This window comes from Fundulus heteroclitus, chromosome 8 (genome assembly GCF_011125445.2).
Source record: "Fundulus heteroclitus isolate FHET01 chromosome 8, MU-UCD_Fhet_4.1, whole genome shotgun sequence".
NCBI classification, from domain to species: Eukaryota; Metazoa; Chordata; class Actinopteri; order Cyprinodontiformes; family Fundulidae; genus Fundulus; species Fundulus heteroclitus.
The window spans coordinates 14,755,318-14,772,553 of NC_046368.1; the positions used below are offsets into that span (position 1 = coordinate 14,755,318).

At 38.0% G+C, this 17,236-nt stretch overlaps 1 protein-coding gene across 2 annotated transcripts in view; it reads left to right on the plus strand.

Annotated features, from left to right (window-relative positions):
- LOC105930962 (splicing factor SWAP) overlaps positions 1-16,369 on the plus strand; it is a 77,750-nt gene extending 61,381 nt beyond the window's left edge. The window contains exons 17-19 of one of the 2 annotated variants that reach the window (XM_036140164.1): positions 1-9; positions 2,625-2,697; positions 15,642-16,369. The exon at positions 1-9 is cut by the window's left edge and continues 129 nt beyond it. In XM_036140164.1, the coding sequence (XP_035996057.1) occupies positions 1-9; positions 2,625-2,697; positions 15,642-15,707 (148 nt within the window). In that variant the 3' untranslated portion in view covers positions 15,708-16,369. The remainder of the gene's footprint in view (positions 10-2,624; positions 2,698-15,641) is intronic. The other variant, XM_036140165.1, reaches the window with a different exon arrangement.
- Positions 16,370-17,236: the final 867 nt, after the last annotated feature.

Sequence of the window (17,236 nt, forward strand, 5' to 3'; positions counted from 1 at the left end):
CCACTCAAGGTTATTTTCTCCAAACTTTTTAGCGGTCCAGAACTTTTATACCCTATACAGTGCTTCGCCACATTCTTTATACCCCTTTAAATCGATCATGCTGGTCTACAACCACAAGCTGCATTGTGTTTTATTGGGATTGTTTGTGATAGACCTAGACATAGTAGTAAAAATTGTGAATTGGAAGGTAAAGGGTTTATACCTTTAAAAATGGTTTTAAAATAAAAGTCTGAGAAGTGTTTTACTTTTGTATTTAGCCCTCCTAAATTGATGCTTTTTTGAACAACCTTTTGTTGCAGTTGCGGATTCAGATGTTTCTAGTATATTTCCACCTAGTTTTGTACATCTAAACACTTATATTTTTTGCCCATCCCTCCTTGCAAAGCAGCTCAAGCTCAGTCAGATCGGACAGAGAGCCATTGTCAACAACAATTTGCTCTGTCACGCTCTTTTTTGTTTTCAGGTGATGAAATAAACATTACTGTGGGAAATGTGAGGTTTTATAACCTAAACCTGCTTTAACCTTCTCCACACATTTATCCCTGAATGTCTGGTGTTTTCTTTGGTCTTCCTTATGCCGTTTGGTCATGAAGGTTCTCTAACAAACCTCTGAAACATTTACAGAAAAACTGGATTTCTGCTGACATTATATTACAGGATGTTGACTAATTTGGTGACGTCCAAATACAGTTAGTTGCTCTGAGTTTTATTTAGGGATATTTGTGGGTTCCATGTCAGATTTTTCAAAAATTCCTTGTAAATTCAATTCAATTTTATTTATATAGCGCCAATTCATGAAGCATGTCATCTAGAGGCACTTTACAAAGTTAAATCAATCATATTATACAGATTGGTCAAACATTTCCTATATAAGGGAACCAGTTGATTGCTTCAAAGTCCTGACAAGCATCATTCACTCCTGGAGAAGCGTAGAGCCACAGGGAGAGTCGTCTGCATTGTCCATGGCTTTGCAGCAATACCTCATACTGAGCAAGCATGGAGCGACAGTGGAAAGAAAAACCACCCACTAGCGGGAACGAAAAACCTCCAGCAGAAGCTGGCTCAAATGTGTTTATTCTATGTATCATTTTCTTTCCGTTTCAAATAAATGTTCTGCTTTTTGTGGGTCTATCCTATTAAATCCCAATAAAATACATTGGAGTTTGTGGTTATAACCTCACAATATGTTAATAAAGGAGATGCTTTGATATAAGATGAGCAAAAGCCATAAAGAAAACACGACAACCAAAAGGTGCACTGAAAATATCGAGGACAAATTGTCCATAGTTGTATGCTCTTCATACTGTTAGACAACAGTTCTGACAACCCCTATACAGTACAATAAAAGCAGAAACGAGTATCATTTTGTTTTCCACCTTACCATCCAAACTTACAATGTTAGTATTATAGTAGCTACTATGAGAATAACATCCTTGGACTGAGACTGAACAAAAGAGACGCAGCAGTTTGAAAGAGGAGATATCACATTGTACCAAAACGCTATGAACAGTATAAAGGCCTGAAGAGTTGACTGCTGCATTCTGTCGGAGCAAGGATCTGGGTTAATCACGGTGGCAGATATCCAAGCCAGAATCTCACGTATGAACAACTGCACTGCACCAGGTCCTGACATGATTAACACCTACTGACTAAATAACTGATTGCACTCCATGAACTGCTGCCAGCACAAATGAGCAGTTGCTAATGGATGGGACCACAGGCCAGAGGCAATCCCAAGCAAGTCCTGGTCTTCGACGTGACTTTGTAGAGCTTGTTCATTTCAATAACGTAAAGGCTTTTTTATCCTCGTGCAAATCGTTCCCTAAAACTAGCACTAAGGCTTCTCCACAGTGCTTTGTCTTTAAAGTGTTGCTGAAAACTAGGATCTTATCAAACTTTGCCCTGCTATCTCTGCTAAGATGCTTATTTGTAACTACCTAAAATGTATTTTTTTTTTGTTGTTGCTTTCTTTGTTTTTTTCTTTTAAGGATTTCAGAGAATATTTAGTTCTTTGTATTGACATGAACACAGTCAGTCAAGGACAAGATTAGATTTTTTTTTTTTTTTTTTTTTTTTTTCACCTTTTTCAGTATTTATTATTTGGTCTTCAAATTTTGACTTTCCTTGCAGACAACTCACCAAATGACTGAATAGATGTGGCTGGCTATTTTCAGTTTGGACCAATGTCTAAAACCCCACAGCATCAGTACCTATCTTTTCTGCAGTTTCACCTGCTGTGTTCAGTCAGCTTGATGTGCACAATGTTCTCCTTTTTTTTAAAAATATATAAATTATGAAGTGTTTGGCCTGTAGAGAAAATAAAAAGCTATGGACAGAACCATGATGGTAAAGTTAAAGCCTGGAGTTTTGGCACGGTTTGCATGATTTTTATATCCGGCTGTTTCTAGCCGGGTGGTTTGGCCTCTGGATGGATATTTGTATTTTTACAGGTCAAATGCCTTTGTCTTCTACATTTCTGTTCTTTTGCTCTTCCTTCCTCCTTTTACTATGCTTGATGCCTGTCCAAGTTGAGCATTTTAGAAAATATCATGAATATTGCATGTTCGCTCCTGTTAACACAATTGATTTTTTTTCTCTTTATTTCTCCTCTCTGTTCTATTCAGGGGTGGTTCTCAGGAGAAAGACAAGGCAGTGTCTTCTTCAATAGTATCCTCTGTGCAGTCCAAAATAACTCAGGTATTGTTCTTTGCTTTTATCTCAAATGTATCCTGTGCTGAACTTTACTGCCTACCCAATACATGCACTGAGTGGAGTTCTTTGTTTGCATCATGAAAAAAAGAAAGGATGCAAAGTGCTATCCACTTTCACATTCCGTTTATATAGCTTTTGTTTTAGAGAGCGCTATATTAGTTCATTTTTTTATAGTATCAACATCTCCTTCAGAACCTACAAAATCATTCTGGAAGACATCAGTGTGTTATCTTAGGATTCACCTTATAAAGCAACTTAATGTGCTTGTGGAACGTAGAGTACAGTCCTGGTAAAAAGAGGATACAAATTGGGATACAATACCACAATAAAAAGGCATATCTTAGTTTTTAAATATCCCTGCCAAAGTATTGCGTCTCCTCTGTGCGTTTTTATGCTGTAAATAAAAAATAAATAAATATGAGACCACGAAACCACTGCAAACAGTAACTGTGTCACAACATTGTAGTGGTAGGTTTTACACCTTTATTCTCAGTACACACTATATGTTTAATGGACCATCAAAACTAAAACACAAATTTCTAATGCATTACAGAGGTTGATGTTTCACAAAATTACATTCTTGTCAGAATTTGCGCTGGCATTTCACTAAATTGGCTTCATTTCTTTATGTTTGAACCCATGTAAAACACTTTTTTTAATAAGCCAACATATGCTTCAGGTTTAACGATGTGACAGAAGCTTAAAGTTTCTTAAAAAAAAGTAACTACAACAAGAAGAGAAGGCATATTACACTGGGTTTGTATTGTATTTTTAAAAGAAGCAATATGCAAAAAGCATCTAACTCTATTATGCTTCATTTATAACAGCAAGTAGCAACCAGTTAAAGATTTTTGTTTTTTGACTATTTTGGCCATTCAGATATGTTTCAACAAAATGCCACTTCTTCTTTCTGTGAAGAGTGGTGTTAACATTCCCAAGCAATCTAGATGTTATTCTGAGAAAAGAACGATTAAAAAAGTGAAAACATCCAACATAGGCGTCCATCGTTCCTTGGAGGTGGATCTCCTTTCATGAAAATATGTATTCATTTCTGAAGGTTTGTTGTTTCTCCTCTCTAGTGCCTTTCACAGAAAAGCCAGGGCTCAAGGTTTAGTTACTCACATGCTCTCGAGTTTTCAACCATTTGCAGAGGATCGTTGTGAGCGGATTGAGGGACGGAAACACCCAAACCTTTGTCTATTTTGACTTGTTTGTTGACCTGTTTTGTTGAGAACCTGTGACCCAGTGTTGAGCAACTTTCCAGGGGTCGGTGGTAAAAAAAAAATTGCTACGTGATGTTACCTTGAATGTGCTTTCCATGTCAAAATGTTGTCCTTCTATTTTAGCATACTAAGCATGTAATGTTAGCTAAAGTTTTATCTGCACAGAATCTATTCAGTCAAGCCGAGTTCAGTGAGATTAAAGTAATCAATATGTAATAAAGTAAAAAAGGTGCCAAATAATAGCAGTGGAACTGCACAGAAGTATTACCTAAATATTAAAATGCAACACCCCATCTTGGATATAATAGTTGGCAGCCTTTTATGTTATATGTCTCTCATTCTGACATTTTGTTTGCCAACGATATAGGAGGCTGGTTGGACGAGTTTTCACTGCCTTTTAGGTTGTAATCAAGTTGCTTCAGCTAAAAAAGAAGGATGGTGCCATCGTGATGATGCAAAAGGAAAATATAGGTTAACCACAGTGGATATCTTCATCTCAATATCCAACAATAACATAGAAGTTTCTGTTTGTTAATATTGTGCAGTGTGTGCCCCCGACTTTGCTTTGATAAAAAGATGAACCCTAGATCCGAAGATCAAAGCAACACCTGCTGTGTTAAAACTATTTAGTGTTGAGGTGTTTCCTTGCTCACACTGAAAAGAGGACAAATGACCTGCTGTAGCTCATGGGAGGAATCCACAGGCTTATTTTATTTAAACTAGTGAAGAATTCTCCCACTCACATTTGTCGTTTGTTTCCGCTATAACAGAGTTGCAAATGCCCCGAGGACTGCTCTAAGTCTTCACTTTCTTGCCTGTCAGCTACACACAGATTTTATATGAGAATGCTTATTTGGCAAATTCCAACTATCTTTGAATATTGCTCTTGAAGTGTGTGCTGCTTATAGCACAAAAATAACAGCAATAAAACAGGCCTGCTCATTCATTTTTCTCCCTTCACTCAAAGGGTGACAGGCTACCTGCCGGTATGCTAACGCAGATTTATCTCTAGACAGGCGTCACATTCTGAGAGAGGCGAAAAAACAGGAGTGATGAAAATAGAACATGGGTATGGCATGTAATATTGTTTGACGAGGTTGCATAAAGTAAAAGGTTGTCACGGTTGTATAAAGAATTGCTTCCCAAACCTGGCAGAATAAATAAATGCAGGAACATAGGGAAAAGGGCTATTAAAATATGGGATAATTGAATTGTTCAAAGATACTAATTTGCGTAAGAATCTATATAAACTGACCCATTCACATTTGCCCAAATTTTCCCACTTGTGGCGGCAATAGTAGAGACACTCAGCCCTTCCCTGCAGCCGATCACGTGACTAAAACAAAGCTGCTGCTGGAAATTTTAAACTCTGTTAACATGGGGGGGTACTTCCCTAACAACCTAAACCCCTAATGTGGCTAATAATAACACAGGTTATGGTGGAACCAGACTGAAGCTGAGAATTTAGAGCAGGTAAAAAGAAAGAAACCATAGCAACCTACCCTGCTGCTGTAGCTGATGACTGAAGAAAATATAATGCAAATCACCAGAAAGAGAGAAATACAGTTCCATGGACCAGATCCTTCTTTACTCTGTTAAAAAGAAAGTTTGTTTTGATGCCCGATATATTTTAGAAGATAATTGTTCTTTATTTGCTCCTGAATAGTAAAATGTATTTTTATCCACAGCAAATTAACAGGCAAATGGAAGTACATGGTGAAACACCAAAGATAAGCAGCTATAAAAACATAATATAATTGCTCGGCTGGATCTAAGGTACATTGTTCCATAGAGTATATTAACATTTATACTATCCTGTCTACTGTTTTGCCAAACACTGAAGTGACACTTAAATTATATATTTCTGTAAATGAGGGCAGAATTGTCTTCTACTTATTGTTTTTGCTCTGATAATGGAAGTTAGTTAGGTTTGTCATTGTAATTAATCATCATTTTTGCTCTTCACTGGAAAGAACCCTGTGTCTTAATACATTTTTCCACAATATAAACAAAAATGGCACACACTATTTTTTTCTTACCATCTATATTGAGTTTGAAACTTCAGTGTTGCGGCTACCCTAATTAGACAAAAACCCTTTCTGTTCCCTTTTGTTCTCTCTGAGTGCTTCCAAAACTAGTTATTGTGTACATAACGGAAAGAGAAAAGTGAGCTCATTCAAACAAAACTTATTTTAGATTTACTTCTTCGCTGCGTAGCCTGTTGTAGAGGCCAGACGTGCGTGAACATCCAGAACTACATCTAGTATAAAGTCTTTGCTGAGTTGATGGCCATTGTTGAATCCAGTTAGTTTCTTTGAGATTCTTTTCATACCTCACTGCCTAGTGGTGCTTTCTGCTGATTTCCTTTGAAATTATGAAAACCACAGTTTTGTGCTTAATTTCATGATCTCTTATTTTGACTTGTTTAAATCTGTGTTTTAACATTTTCTTCCACCTTGGTCAAAAATACTTTGTTTGGTAAGACGGCAGCTGTGTGCACATTGTACAATCACCGACTAAATCCGTTACAGCGTACAGCAACAAGCAACTTCATTAGCATGCACCACATCCACGTATGTCATCCAGCTACGGCACAGCTGTATTTAATGAAGTCAAACAAAATCAGCAGTTCAGTTGCATGCTCTACCCTTCAATCCCAAATCCCTCCAAAGCAAAATCACAATCAAAAATGTCTATTGAATATTGTCCAGTAATAAATTAAACAGTTCTCTTTAGATGAACCTCTTTAATCACACGACAATGTCCTTTCAAAAATACATTTAAAAATGTGTTTGGCAAAAAGTCCTTAGTTCAATGCATAAAAGTCTGCATTGGGGCTGGAATTATTTATCAGTCTTTGTATAGGCTAACACAACAAGACCTCAACAATGAAACCTGTCACTGGCTTGTGACTGAAGTGCAATTGTACATGCACACAGCTGACAAAATAGTAAATGACCTGTACTTCGTATAGCGCTTTATCAAGTTCAATGACCCCAAAGCACTTTACAGTACATTCAGTCATTCACCCATTCATGCATACATTCACACTTCACCTGCATTACCTGCTGGCAGTGGTCAGAGATCCTGACGGTGATAAGCTACATTGCAGCCACAGCTGCCCTGGGGCAGACTGACGGAAGCGAGGCTGCCTGGGGGACAAAACGACTGAGACGGTTCGATCGGGGGATCGACCTCCCTAACTCCTTTGCCACTGTCCTCCCTGACATCTACACCCGACAGGCGAAGATGCACCTGTCTGCAGCCTTTTGTCGACTCTCCCTGTGGCGGTGCGTTTGCTCCAATCGAACAAAGTTGTCTGATCGGAGCAAACAGGACAGGTTATCCCTGACAGGTATTGATTCAGAAACCCAAAAGGTTTTCACTTTTTCTTTATTTGTGCGGCAGCTCCGTTCGAAACCTGTGGAGACTCTTCTAGGTTACCTCCGCTCTGATTAACAGACGTAGGTCATAGCAGCTGTCCCACTAACATATTTATCCTAAATATCTGACACTGTCAGATATTGATCACATGTTATCTTTGGTCGCAAGACACCAACGTCCTTGAACCTGTCTCACAATGTGACGCAAGACCACAGTTTTAGAGCCACCACCAAATTTTTCGCCATGGTTTTTCTACGTTCGTGGTCTTTCATCTGCAACGGCCGAAAATCGCTTTGCGAGTGCTGGCATAAGCCATAAATGTGCATGTGACATTCGGATTCCTTCATTCGTGCTGTGCCCAGTCCTACTAGACTTTGAAAATGGCCCAAATACAAAAGATAAATTTAGAAATTTGTTTCTAGGGTAATTTGTTGTGTATATTTGTTTAAGAAGGATTAATCCCTGTCATCCATATGTATTTATATATTTGCTTTCATAACTAGGGAATAAAGATTGTTTGTAGTTTTTCATTGGAAATGTTTACTCACCAAATAAGCACTGAAGGGAAAAAAAAGTCTAATGAGATTTGTTACTCTAAAAGCAGCTGAGAGGCTTCAGTGTAGGCCAGAATTAGAGGCTTTGACACTTGAAGGTCAACAGTGTTATTCAGTAGACACTGGTGCTATTTAAACTCTATTGAAAACTCGCACAGCTTTCTTCTACTGCTTGTGTTAGAGACAATAAGTTTCAGTATGAAACTTTGAAGTTGACGTAACAGACACAACACAGAAAAAACAGTACACGTGTCTTGTTTCTGATGTTTCCCGCTGATCAAAACAAAAACATCCATGTTTTTGTACTTATTATCTCTCACAACCTCTTGTCTTGCCTTTATGAACATGCTACAAATACTAAACCACTGACTACTTACGTCCAATATGTGATGTTTTAGAAGCATGTCTTGAAATATCAGCTTAATCTTGTCTTTGTTATAGCCTCTACTTTCTTCTGCTTTCTTTCTGTCCTGTATTGTTGACAGATAAGTAGCAAACCTTGAAAGTCGTTTACCATTGAACTTTTGGAAATCTCAAACACATTACCTGCATGTGCCATTTTTTTTTGACACCAGTGATAAAAGAAAGGTTCAGATGGACCATTTAAAAGGAACTAAAGGGAGCAGTTTAGGAGACTTTATTCCTGCTAGGTGTGTAAGTGTTTGGTAGTTTGATGTTCATATCAAGATCATTCTTAGCAGTAAAGCACTCTTAGGACACCAGCAACAACCCTTACTACATTAGCAAAAAGCCTAAACCCTTGGCTCTTTAATGCTTTGAAATCCCACATTCAACTCTGTATTTATTCATTTACTTTCCAACATATCAAGTAGACATGTATCTCCATGGCAAGGCGAAGGGTTCTAGATGAAGGGCTTTGTTTGACTAGAGAACAACTTAAATGAACAGACTGATGATCGGCATGTTAGATAAACCGATATGACGTGCATCATTGTGGATCCAGCTATAAGTGAACAGCATTTCGTGAATCTGTTCAGACCTGGTTATAAAACCAGTTCCATCTGTTATTCCTAACCGTTTTTTTAGATTTCAAATCGGTCTGTTGCTTTTTATATTAAGTTAGAAACTTTAACTAAAAAACTAAAAATCACATATCTGACCATCTAAATTGCTGCAGACCGTATGAGTATTTTGAACAGTAGTTCGACCATAGCACCAAATACATAAAAATATCAAGTTCCAGAAAAGAAGAAATTGCAGACAAAACATCATACCACAGATTATGATAGTTTTGAAAAAAGTTTTAACTGAGAAAAACTGATACATTGGAAGGACATCAGCCTAGACATAATGATAGATGTGACTGGGTTTGGACCAATATCAACCTACAGTTTTCTCACAGTAATTTGTGGTGTTTCTTGCAATAATGGTTGTGATACAAATTTATTATGACAATGATAATCCAATTTACTGCAGTATGGCTGGGATGATTTGTTTGGCTGTTTAAACCCGATATGTTTATTAATGCTCATTTTGAGCCACCAATTTAAAAAGAAAACTTCTTTTACATATCAAGTGCAATCCCTCCGTCCTGCTTAGTGACACAACTTAAAGACCCTTCTAAGGTGGTTTTAATGCCAAAAGGTTAATTGAAATGTACCAGTCACAAACAGTTGTAAGTTATCTATTCAGTATTGAGTTTTCCAGTTCAGGTTTTATTTGTCTATATATTTTCAGTTTTGAACTACAGATGACCTTTTTCTTTAAAAAAAAGACATTGAAAAAGCCGTTACCAAAGCTGCCAATAGCACTAACTTTATTGCTTTTTCTATACACCAAAGGCCATCGAGATCAGTCTTTTTATCTTCTCCAAAATGGAATAAAAATTTAACAGATCATAGATTGACTCTTGAAATAATTCAGTTCAGGTTTCACCCATACAACTATTTTAGATTTTTCATTATGGATGAGATCCTCCTTACCACCAGCTTTAGGGTCCTTTGGCAGCTTTGCTGTACAGCAGCCTTTTATTCCAAGTGTGTCCCTGAAAAGGTCACTCATACGTGTGGGTATCCCTACAAATTCATCCTTACTCAAAATAGAAAAAAATAATTTAATATGCATTTACATATAGGTCTAAATGCACAAAATGTAGGCTAATGGGTTAGTAATGTCTGCATTGACCAATTGACTTTTTATATGATGACGAAACGGCAATTGTTATAATTAGACATAGCTTTGGTTGCCCCAGATATGTCATTCAAACATTAATATTACTCATCTTTCTGAGCAACACTGGAGCTTTTTTTTCCCTCCCAGACATATATCCTCACAATAAATAGCACCTTTATTGCTTGTAATAAATTTCTGGGTTGTGTGTGCCTTTGTAATTTGCAACAACACATTCCACCCGCGCTCTGTCACTCCAAGTTTATCCCTGCTTTTTAACATTGAGGTTTTGTTTTTGGGAAGCTGAAATATGCTTTGCTCAGCTCTAAATGTCAGAGACAAACGTTGAACTGACAGTCTTCACTAAGGGCTCATCATATAATTTAACTGGGGTCATCTGCTTCTTGGTTCCATGTTGTTTTCATCTAGAGATGGTATTCTCCATACTATGGCTGTAGTGAGTCATTACTTGAGCTCAAGCTTGCTGGGTGCTCATGGAGGATTCGCAGTAAAATCGGGAATATGCTTTGTAACTGACTTGGCCCAACTTTTCAGAGTTGGGGCAGAAACTTTGACATTACTAGCTCGATGGTCTTCTGGTTTATGGCAGCAGGTAAAAAGAGCTGTTTCACTTCGGCCTGCAGTGGAACCTTTTAAAAATGATTCCTCATGTTTGTTTTCTTTTAGAATCTATCTTTCATTTTAGTTATACACAGACTGTATATAGTGTGGCTTTTGTCCAAGTCGTTTTCCTGGTGATGCAGTCCATGTAACCTTGTGTTCACCTTTAAAGAGGACATTAACATGCTTTTCAATTCTGCCTTTTCACATTGAAATCATTCAGCTGTGGTAGATATAAAGTGGACCTGCAATACTTTGGTCTGAAATCCTTGTTAATTTACCCATATGGCCCACGTTTTACCTCTGTTATGAGGTGAGTCTGAGAGCAACTCGTTTTGGTGCCGTCTCTTTAAATCTAAAGGAGGCACTCGCACCCTGGCCCCCTCCAGGTCACAGAGCGTTCCACTTCACCCCGTTCAACCATTTTTTCTTTGGAGGGTTGGGTTGGCTGGGGAACGATATAATGGGCAACTGAATTATTGTCTACTTGTAATTTTGGCATACTTTCAACTTGGACTACAAAATCACTCTGAGAAGTAAAAATGGCGGATTCAGGAAATTGGTAAGCAAAACCTCTGTGACTTTGTTTAGCTGTTTGCCAGCAAATACTGCAACATAATAGTAAAAAAAAAAAAGAAGAAAGAAATCGAAAGCAGAGAAAATGGAACAGCTTTAAAAATATGACTCAAACTGAATCTAAAGATAGCTACACAGCACTTGGACAGACTAAATTCAGCTGCATTCCAAGAGACTCGAAGTACACAACAAAATGTATTGAAGGGGTTAAAAAAGTTTGTTTTGCATATGTCCCCTTTAAAGTGTCTGGGTGCGACATCTAAATGCATTCTGCTTCCACATTATGCTTTCCTCACAAGTAGGTCACACATGAATATAATCAAGTCTTGCTGGTGAAGATTCTCAATCGTTTAACAACTCTCAAGTGTTGAGAGTTGTTAAACGATTCAGATTTGCCCATGTCAACATCTCTGCATCAAACAAAATTTGTTTCCCCTCCAACCGTAACAAACAAGCTACTTTCAAAGTCACTTAAATCCTGTTTCTTTCTCATTCTGATGCTCGAGTTGACCTTCAGCAAGTTGTGTTCAACATGTGTTTGGCTCGTTTGCTATTAGTGGTAAAAATAGCATTTCACAGGTATACCTAATAAAGTGACCAGTTGGTGTATTTAACAAGTAGACTGTAGAAAGCCTGATGACAACTATTTAAACAAGTCATAAAAGACTACAAAACATGTAAAAAAACAAACTAAGTTTAATTTATAAAATACAATTTCTTATCATCCAAAGCCACTGGCAGATGTAATAGCCATAAAAAATGGCTCCGCAAGGTACTGGACTTTTATGCACTAGGAAGAATTTTGCTATTTTGTCCTATTTGGTATTTGTCTCACAATAAAAGGAATAACAACTTCAGACTTATTGGCTTGCTTTTTAAATAAAACAACCCAAGCTCTCAATCCATTGTAATTCCCGGTTGTGAGGCAACAAAACATGAAAAATGCCAACAGGGGTGAATGATTTTGCAGACCACTGTATAAAAATATTTTTTTGCACTACAATCTCGTTTCCCAACACATTATCTGCTGAGGAGCCGAGTTAAAGTTTGAGCATTATTTGCTCAATTTGGTGAGGATCCTGTGTCCTATGTTTGCTCAGACACATCAGGGCTTTCCAGAAAAAAACAATGACCTTTTGAGTAATTTGATGTGACAGCTCCTTCCCCCGTGTGATTACAGCTGTTAATTTGTCTCGTCTGTCAGGCGAGTTCAGGGGTGGAATTTTGTCCATGCATGTATGAATCACTCGTGGGACGCAATGCAAATTAACACTTCCTTTTCTGCAATGCAAGCATTTGGCTGCCAGTCAGCAGAATTTCTAAAGTCTACCTGAAACTGAAGGTGGAAGGGAAAGGAGGTCTTAAAACAAAAGTTTTCAGCTGCTTCCTGTGTTGGATCTTAAATTCTTCTGCTTACAACTGCAACTTTTCTGCAGATTCTCATTTTATGTTTCATTTCAACACACCGGTTGCCTCAGAAATAAAAGTTTTGTTTTTAGTCATTTCGCTGAAGTGGGCAATAACGTTATCAATCTGTCAGGGAGAACTTAGTGGGTATTCTGACCTTTTCCAGCAGATTCAAGATGGACGCCACCGTGCAGCAACAAAAGGCAAACATGGTTCTCGTTATATTGTCCTTTTTGTCAAGGCTATGGCATTTGGCCAGAATCCCCTGCGTCGCTCTGCACCGACAGACACATTCCTCACAATTTATCGGCTGCGTTTATTAAACGCACGTTTCCAGCAAAGTCGGGACAAAAACAAATCAGCGAGCTTGCGGCCACAGCAAGCTGCTTAGTTGATTCCCTGTGGGAGTGGTGTTACTACCAGGCCTTTTCACGCCTCAGGGAGTTGTTTGATTAATTATACACAGAATAATTATTCATTGAGGAGCTGTAACTCACTGCAAAGACAACAGAAAAGCGTTACAACATCAGCCTAATCCCTGTTGTCAGTTATTTTAAGTGATGGTAATTAGTTTACATATCAGTCCAAGGGTTGCTCTGGTTTAGGCTCTGATTGCAGATCAGTTGGGCTTGAAGGAAAAAAATAGAGGATCTGCTTAGGTAAATCTTAAAAACACTGATGGAGGGAATTCACTGGAAATGTTCGTTGGCACAGAGTAGGCATGGGTCTGCATTAAATTATCACGTTATAATCTCAAGTCGGAATAAAATAATCAAAAACAGAAGATGCATGCAGCCAAATGCATCTTTTTTCAATTCTGTTTTGTACAAACCACAAAGAGAAATCAAAATAATGTCCTCAGTCAATTTCCTCTTAAAAAAATTCCTTTTGCTTGTTTATCTTTTGAGAGATGAATGTGCTATTTTCTATCAGAAACAAACTGCTTGGCTGAATAAAAAGTGACTTTAAAATTCAATCTGCCATGAACATAAATAACTTTTCTGTATTTTAAAATTAATTGTTTTAATAATTATTTGAGCTGGAGGAAAACACTTATCCTTACCGTGTATGGCAAATGACAGTGTAAGATGAAAAAACCCTTATTTTGATGCTGTCAGATGATGTGTGAACGATTAGTATGTTTTTGTTTTTTTTGTTTTTTTAAACTTACTAAAATGGTTTCTGTGACCGGCTTTTGTGGGAACGTAAAAAATATGGTGAGTATACATGAACGAAGCAGCAGCTGTCACGTCTCTCGATGCCAAAGCAGCACTGCTCCACTTTTAGCGTCACCTTTAGTTTTAGCCCAGCTTCTGTTTCACAGATTTGCAAGCTTTGAGCAAGACTTGCAGGTGTGAATTTGTTCTGTCATCCTTCTGAGGAACGTTAAGTAAGACGAGATGAAAGGGTGAACTGACTTGGAGCAGCACTAGCAGGGGAAAAAAAAACAGCGCTGTAGCTGTTCTGTGCTCCTACCTGTACCTTGCTAGCAACTATGCTGTTCACTTAGTTGCTTACAGTCACTTCAATGAGTTTTATTTTTCAGCTAATAAATGACTCGGGACAATATTCATCCTCGACTTATTCCTATTTGATCTGTATGCATAATTACAGTTCAGGGTCATGCTGTAAATGCCTCCCCGGTGACAGCTCCTCTGCGAGGCCCCATGCTGTTTGTTCACAGCATGTGTCAGTAAATATAAATGACCAGTCACAATTATAATGGAAGTACTCGAATATAAAGCCACCACAGACTAGGAATATCTCTGTTCTTCACCTACAAAATGGCCAAGTCATAACAAATGCCACAGCAGAGCGATATCTGTTACGCAGGTTTCAGCAGCTCTTCAGGCACAGGTCATCTTCCTGTTGTTAAGCCACATAGCTGTGCACCGCCTCATGTATCCTGACAGAGGTGTTAACGTGGTCTTCTTTGCTTCCTGCCTTCCAATAAATCCTCATGGTATTGTGAATTATTACAACTGTAACACTCCTCGCTATCTGCACGACATAACAGGAAGCCAATATACTGCTCTGTTTACCTCTGGGCTGTCTTCAACTCACAGCGCTGTCACCTTTCTCTGACCTAAGGCTAGAGTTTGGCCATTTCTTTATCAGGGTTGTATTTTGTTTTGTTCTTCTTTTAACTAATATAATAACTGTTTAATAAGTGTCAAAATGTTATTCTCTGGTCAGAAATATATATATATATATATATATATATATATATATATATATATATATATATATATATATATATATATATATATATATATATATATATATCTAACCTTTGTGAACCTTTTAAGATCTGGTATAGACACAGATTAGCAACAGATTTTTGGGGGGAGTATTAAAGAGATCCATCCATCCATTTTCTGACCCGCTTAATCCCTCATGGGGTCGTGGGGGTTGCTGGTGCCTATCTCCAGCATTCACCGGGCGAGAGGCGGGGTACACCCTGGACAGGTCGCCAGTCTGACACTGTATTAAAGAGATGAAATTACTAATATGAGAAAAAAAGTCATAGGAGAATAAAGTAAAAAAAAAAAAGACAGAAGTGGTAATATTATGGGAAAAAAATGTCATACTATGACAATTAAGGGGGAACATTTCCAGAATAGTCAGTTTGCAGAACTATCTTTGTCCTATATTTATTTACTATATATACATTTTTCAGTAAAATTCTTACTTGTATTCTGCACCACTCCAGGCGTTCTGTGGATGTATTAATTTTGAAAAATTAACCGTTTTGACGGAAAAAAGTTATAGCTATAACCTTTAAGTGTGGGAAGATAGTCTTTTAGCTTGCTGACCCACGGTGCACAGCAACAGGTGAGGGAGGGGCAGCGCTGAATTCTGCTATGCTTCACTCAAGAGAAGAAAACGTTGGTCGTTCCTGCCCTTTCCTTAGCATCTTACCAAAATAACCATAAACCGCAGAATTGGTTTGACCGAATTCGTTTAGCAGTTTTGAATGCCTTCTATAATATCGCTGGTTTTAAAAAATGCGCCTTTTGCTTCTGTCTTTCAGGATCTGATGGCCAAAGTGCGAGCCATGCTTGCTACATCCAAGACCTTCCAGCCTCCCACATCCTAAAAAGGGCATACATCCTTATTCTGTACCCACCGCAGCCTCCGTCGGTCAATGGGCGGCGTTCTCCAATTTCCTGGAGATTCATCTCGCTCTCATCGGTGTCTATCGGCGACGTCTTTATCTGTGATTTATTATTTCTTTTATGTTTGAGCTCAAGCAGACTGTTTTGCTGCAGAAGGTCCTCCGCAGTGTCGTAAGAATAAAGCTGGAGCTGTAAGCGTCTGGTTTCACACTTGACTGGAGAAGGCGGCTCATTTGCTGCGAGATTAAGACACAGTCAAAATGTTTTGGTGCGGCGAGAATCAATTGTGGAAATAAACCATGTGTTATTTTGCATTCTGTTTTATGATAAACCCGTAAATGATGTCAGTCATTTCTGCAGCGTTACGTGGAGCTGTGGCAAGTGTAATTATCTCCTTCTGTGAAGGTTTGTGTTTGATAATTTCATTTCTCTCTTTCATATCTGCTTTTCTCTGCAGCTGTTTCCTTCTCCGTCTCTCCTCTCTCCATTATTTCAGCAACTGAAGAAGTGGTTTTAATTTTTTATTCATTCCCTCAGCTGTACTGTGTGGCCTTCTATTTCTGTTCCTGGTTTGTACTGCAATCAATTTGATGCAGGACAACTTTGTAAACTGAACAGTCAATAAAGTTTCCGTTATGACTCACGGCTGGTCTTTAATCCTTCTCTTGTTTTAGAAACATGCCACTGGCCAACTTTCTTTACACAAGAAGTACGTAAATAAAATATGTCATTTACATCAAATATAAATGAAAAGTCTTTTTAAAGCATTTTAAGACTTTGTTTTTAAAGTGCTTTGCATAACAATAACTGGAGATTTATAGTTTTACCAAACACAGCCAGAACAGATAGCAGTCAGCTGACCAATAAACACCCAGTTAAAGCAGACTATTTAGGAGGATGCAACTAGTTCCCCCACGTTTAGGATCTTAATCCCTTTCTTTGCAAGATATTAGACATGCAACTGAAAACTCCATGTGCAAAAAAAATGGTAGATTATGTAATTATCTGAGACTAATTGGGCTATTTAGTTTTGTGTTCTGCTACATCTCCCTGTTAAGTACTTTGTTATGAGCTACTACCCACAATTAAGATAATTACACAAAGAATATTTCAGTGCTAGCCAATATTCAGTAAATGGAACAATGTTGTTACGGATTTTATGTTGGGGTGCTGATGTGGATTTTTTTTTATGTTTTTGGCAAACTCTTGCAACATGGTCTTAAAATAAATGGGTCAGATTAATTTGTTTGTGGCCTCTGAAACGACCTTGAGGTAAATTTTGTCCTTTACCCGGTTTCACCTTCTTCAGCAGTTTTTTCACACTAGCTACACTGATTCTGTTGTTTCTGTCTCTGTGTTTGGTTCTGGTTCTGGTTCTGCAGAATAGACCTGAGTGGTCTGGAGGGTTCATCCACTGATAACAAGTTTGTGATGTATTTAGGTGCTAAGCCATTCCGAGATTTATAAATTAACATGATTATTTTGAAGACCATTCTCTGAGATACAGGGA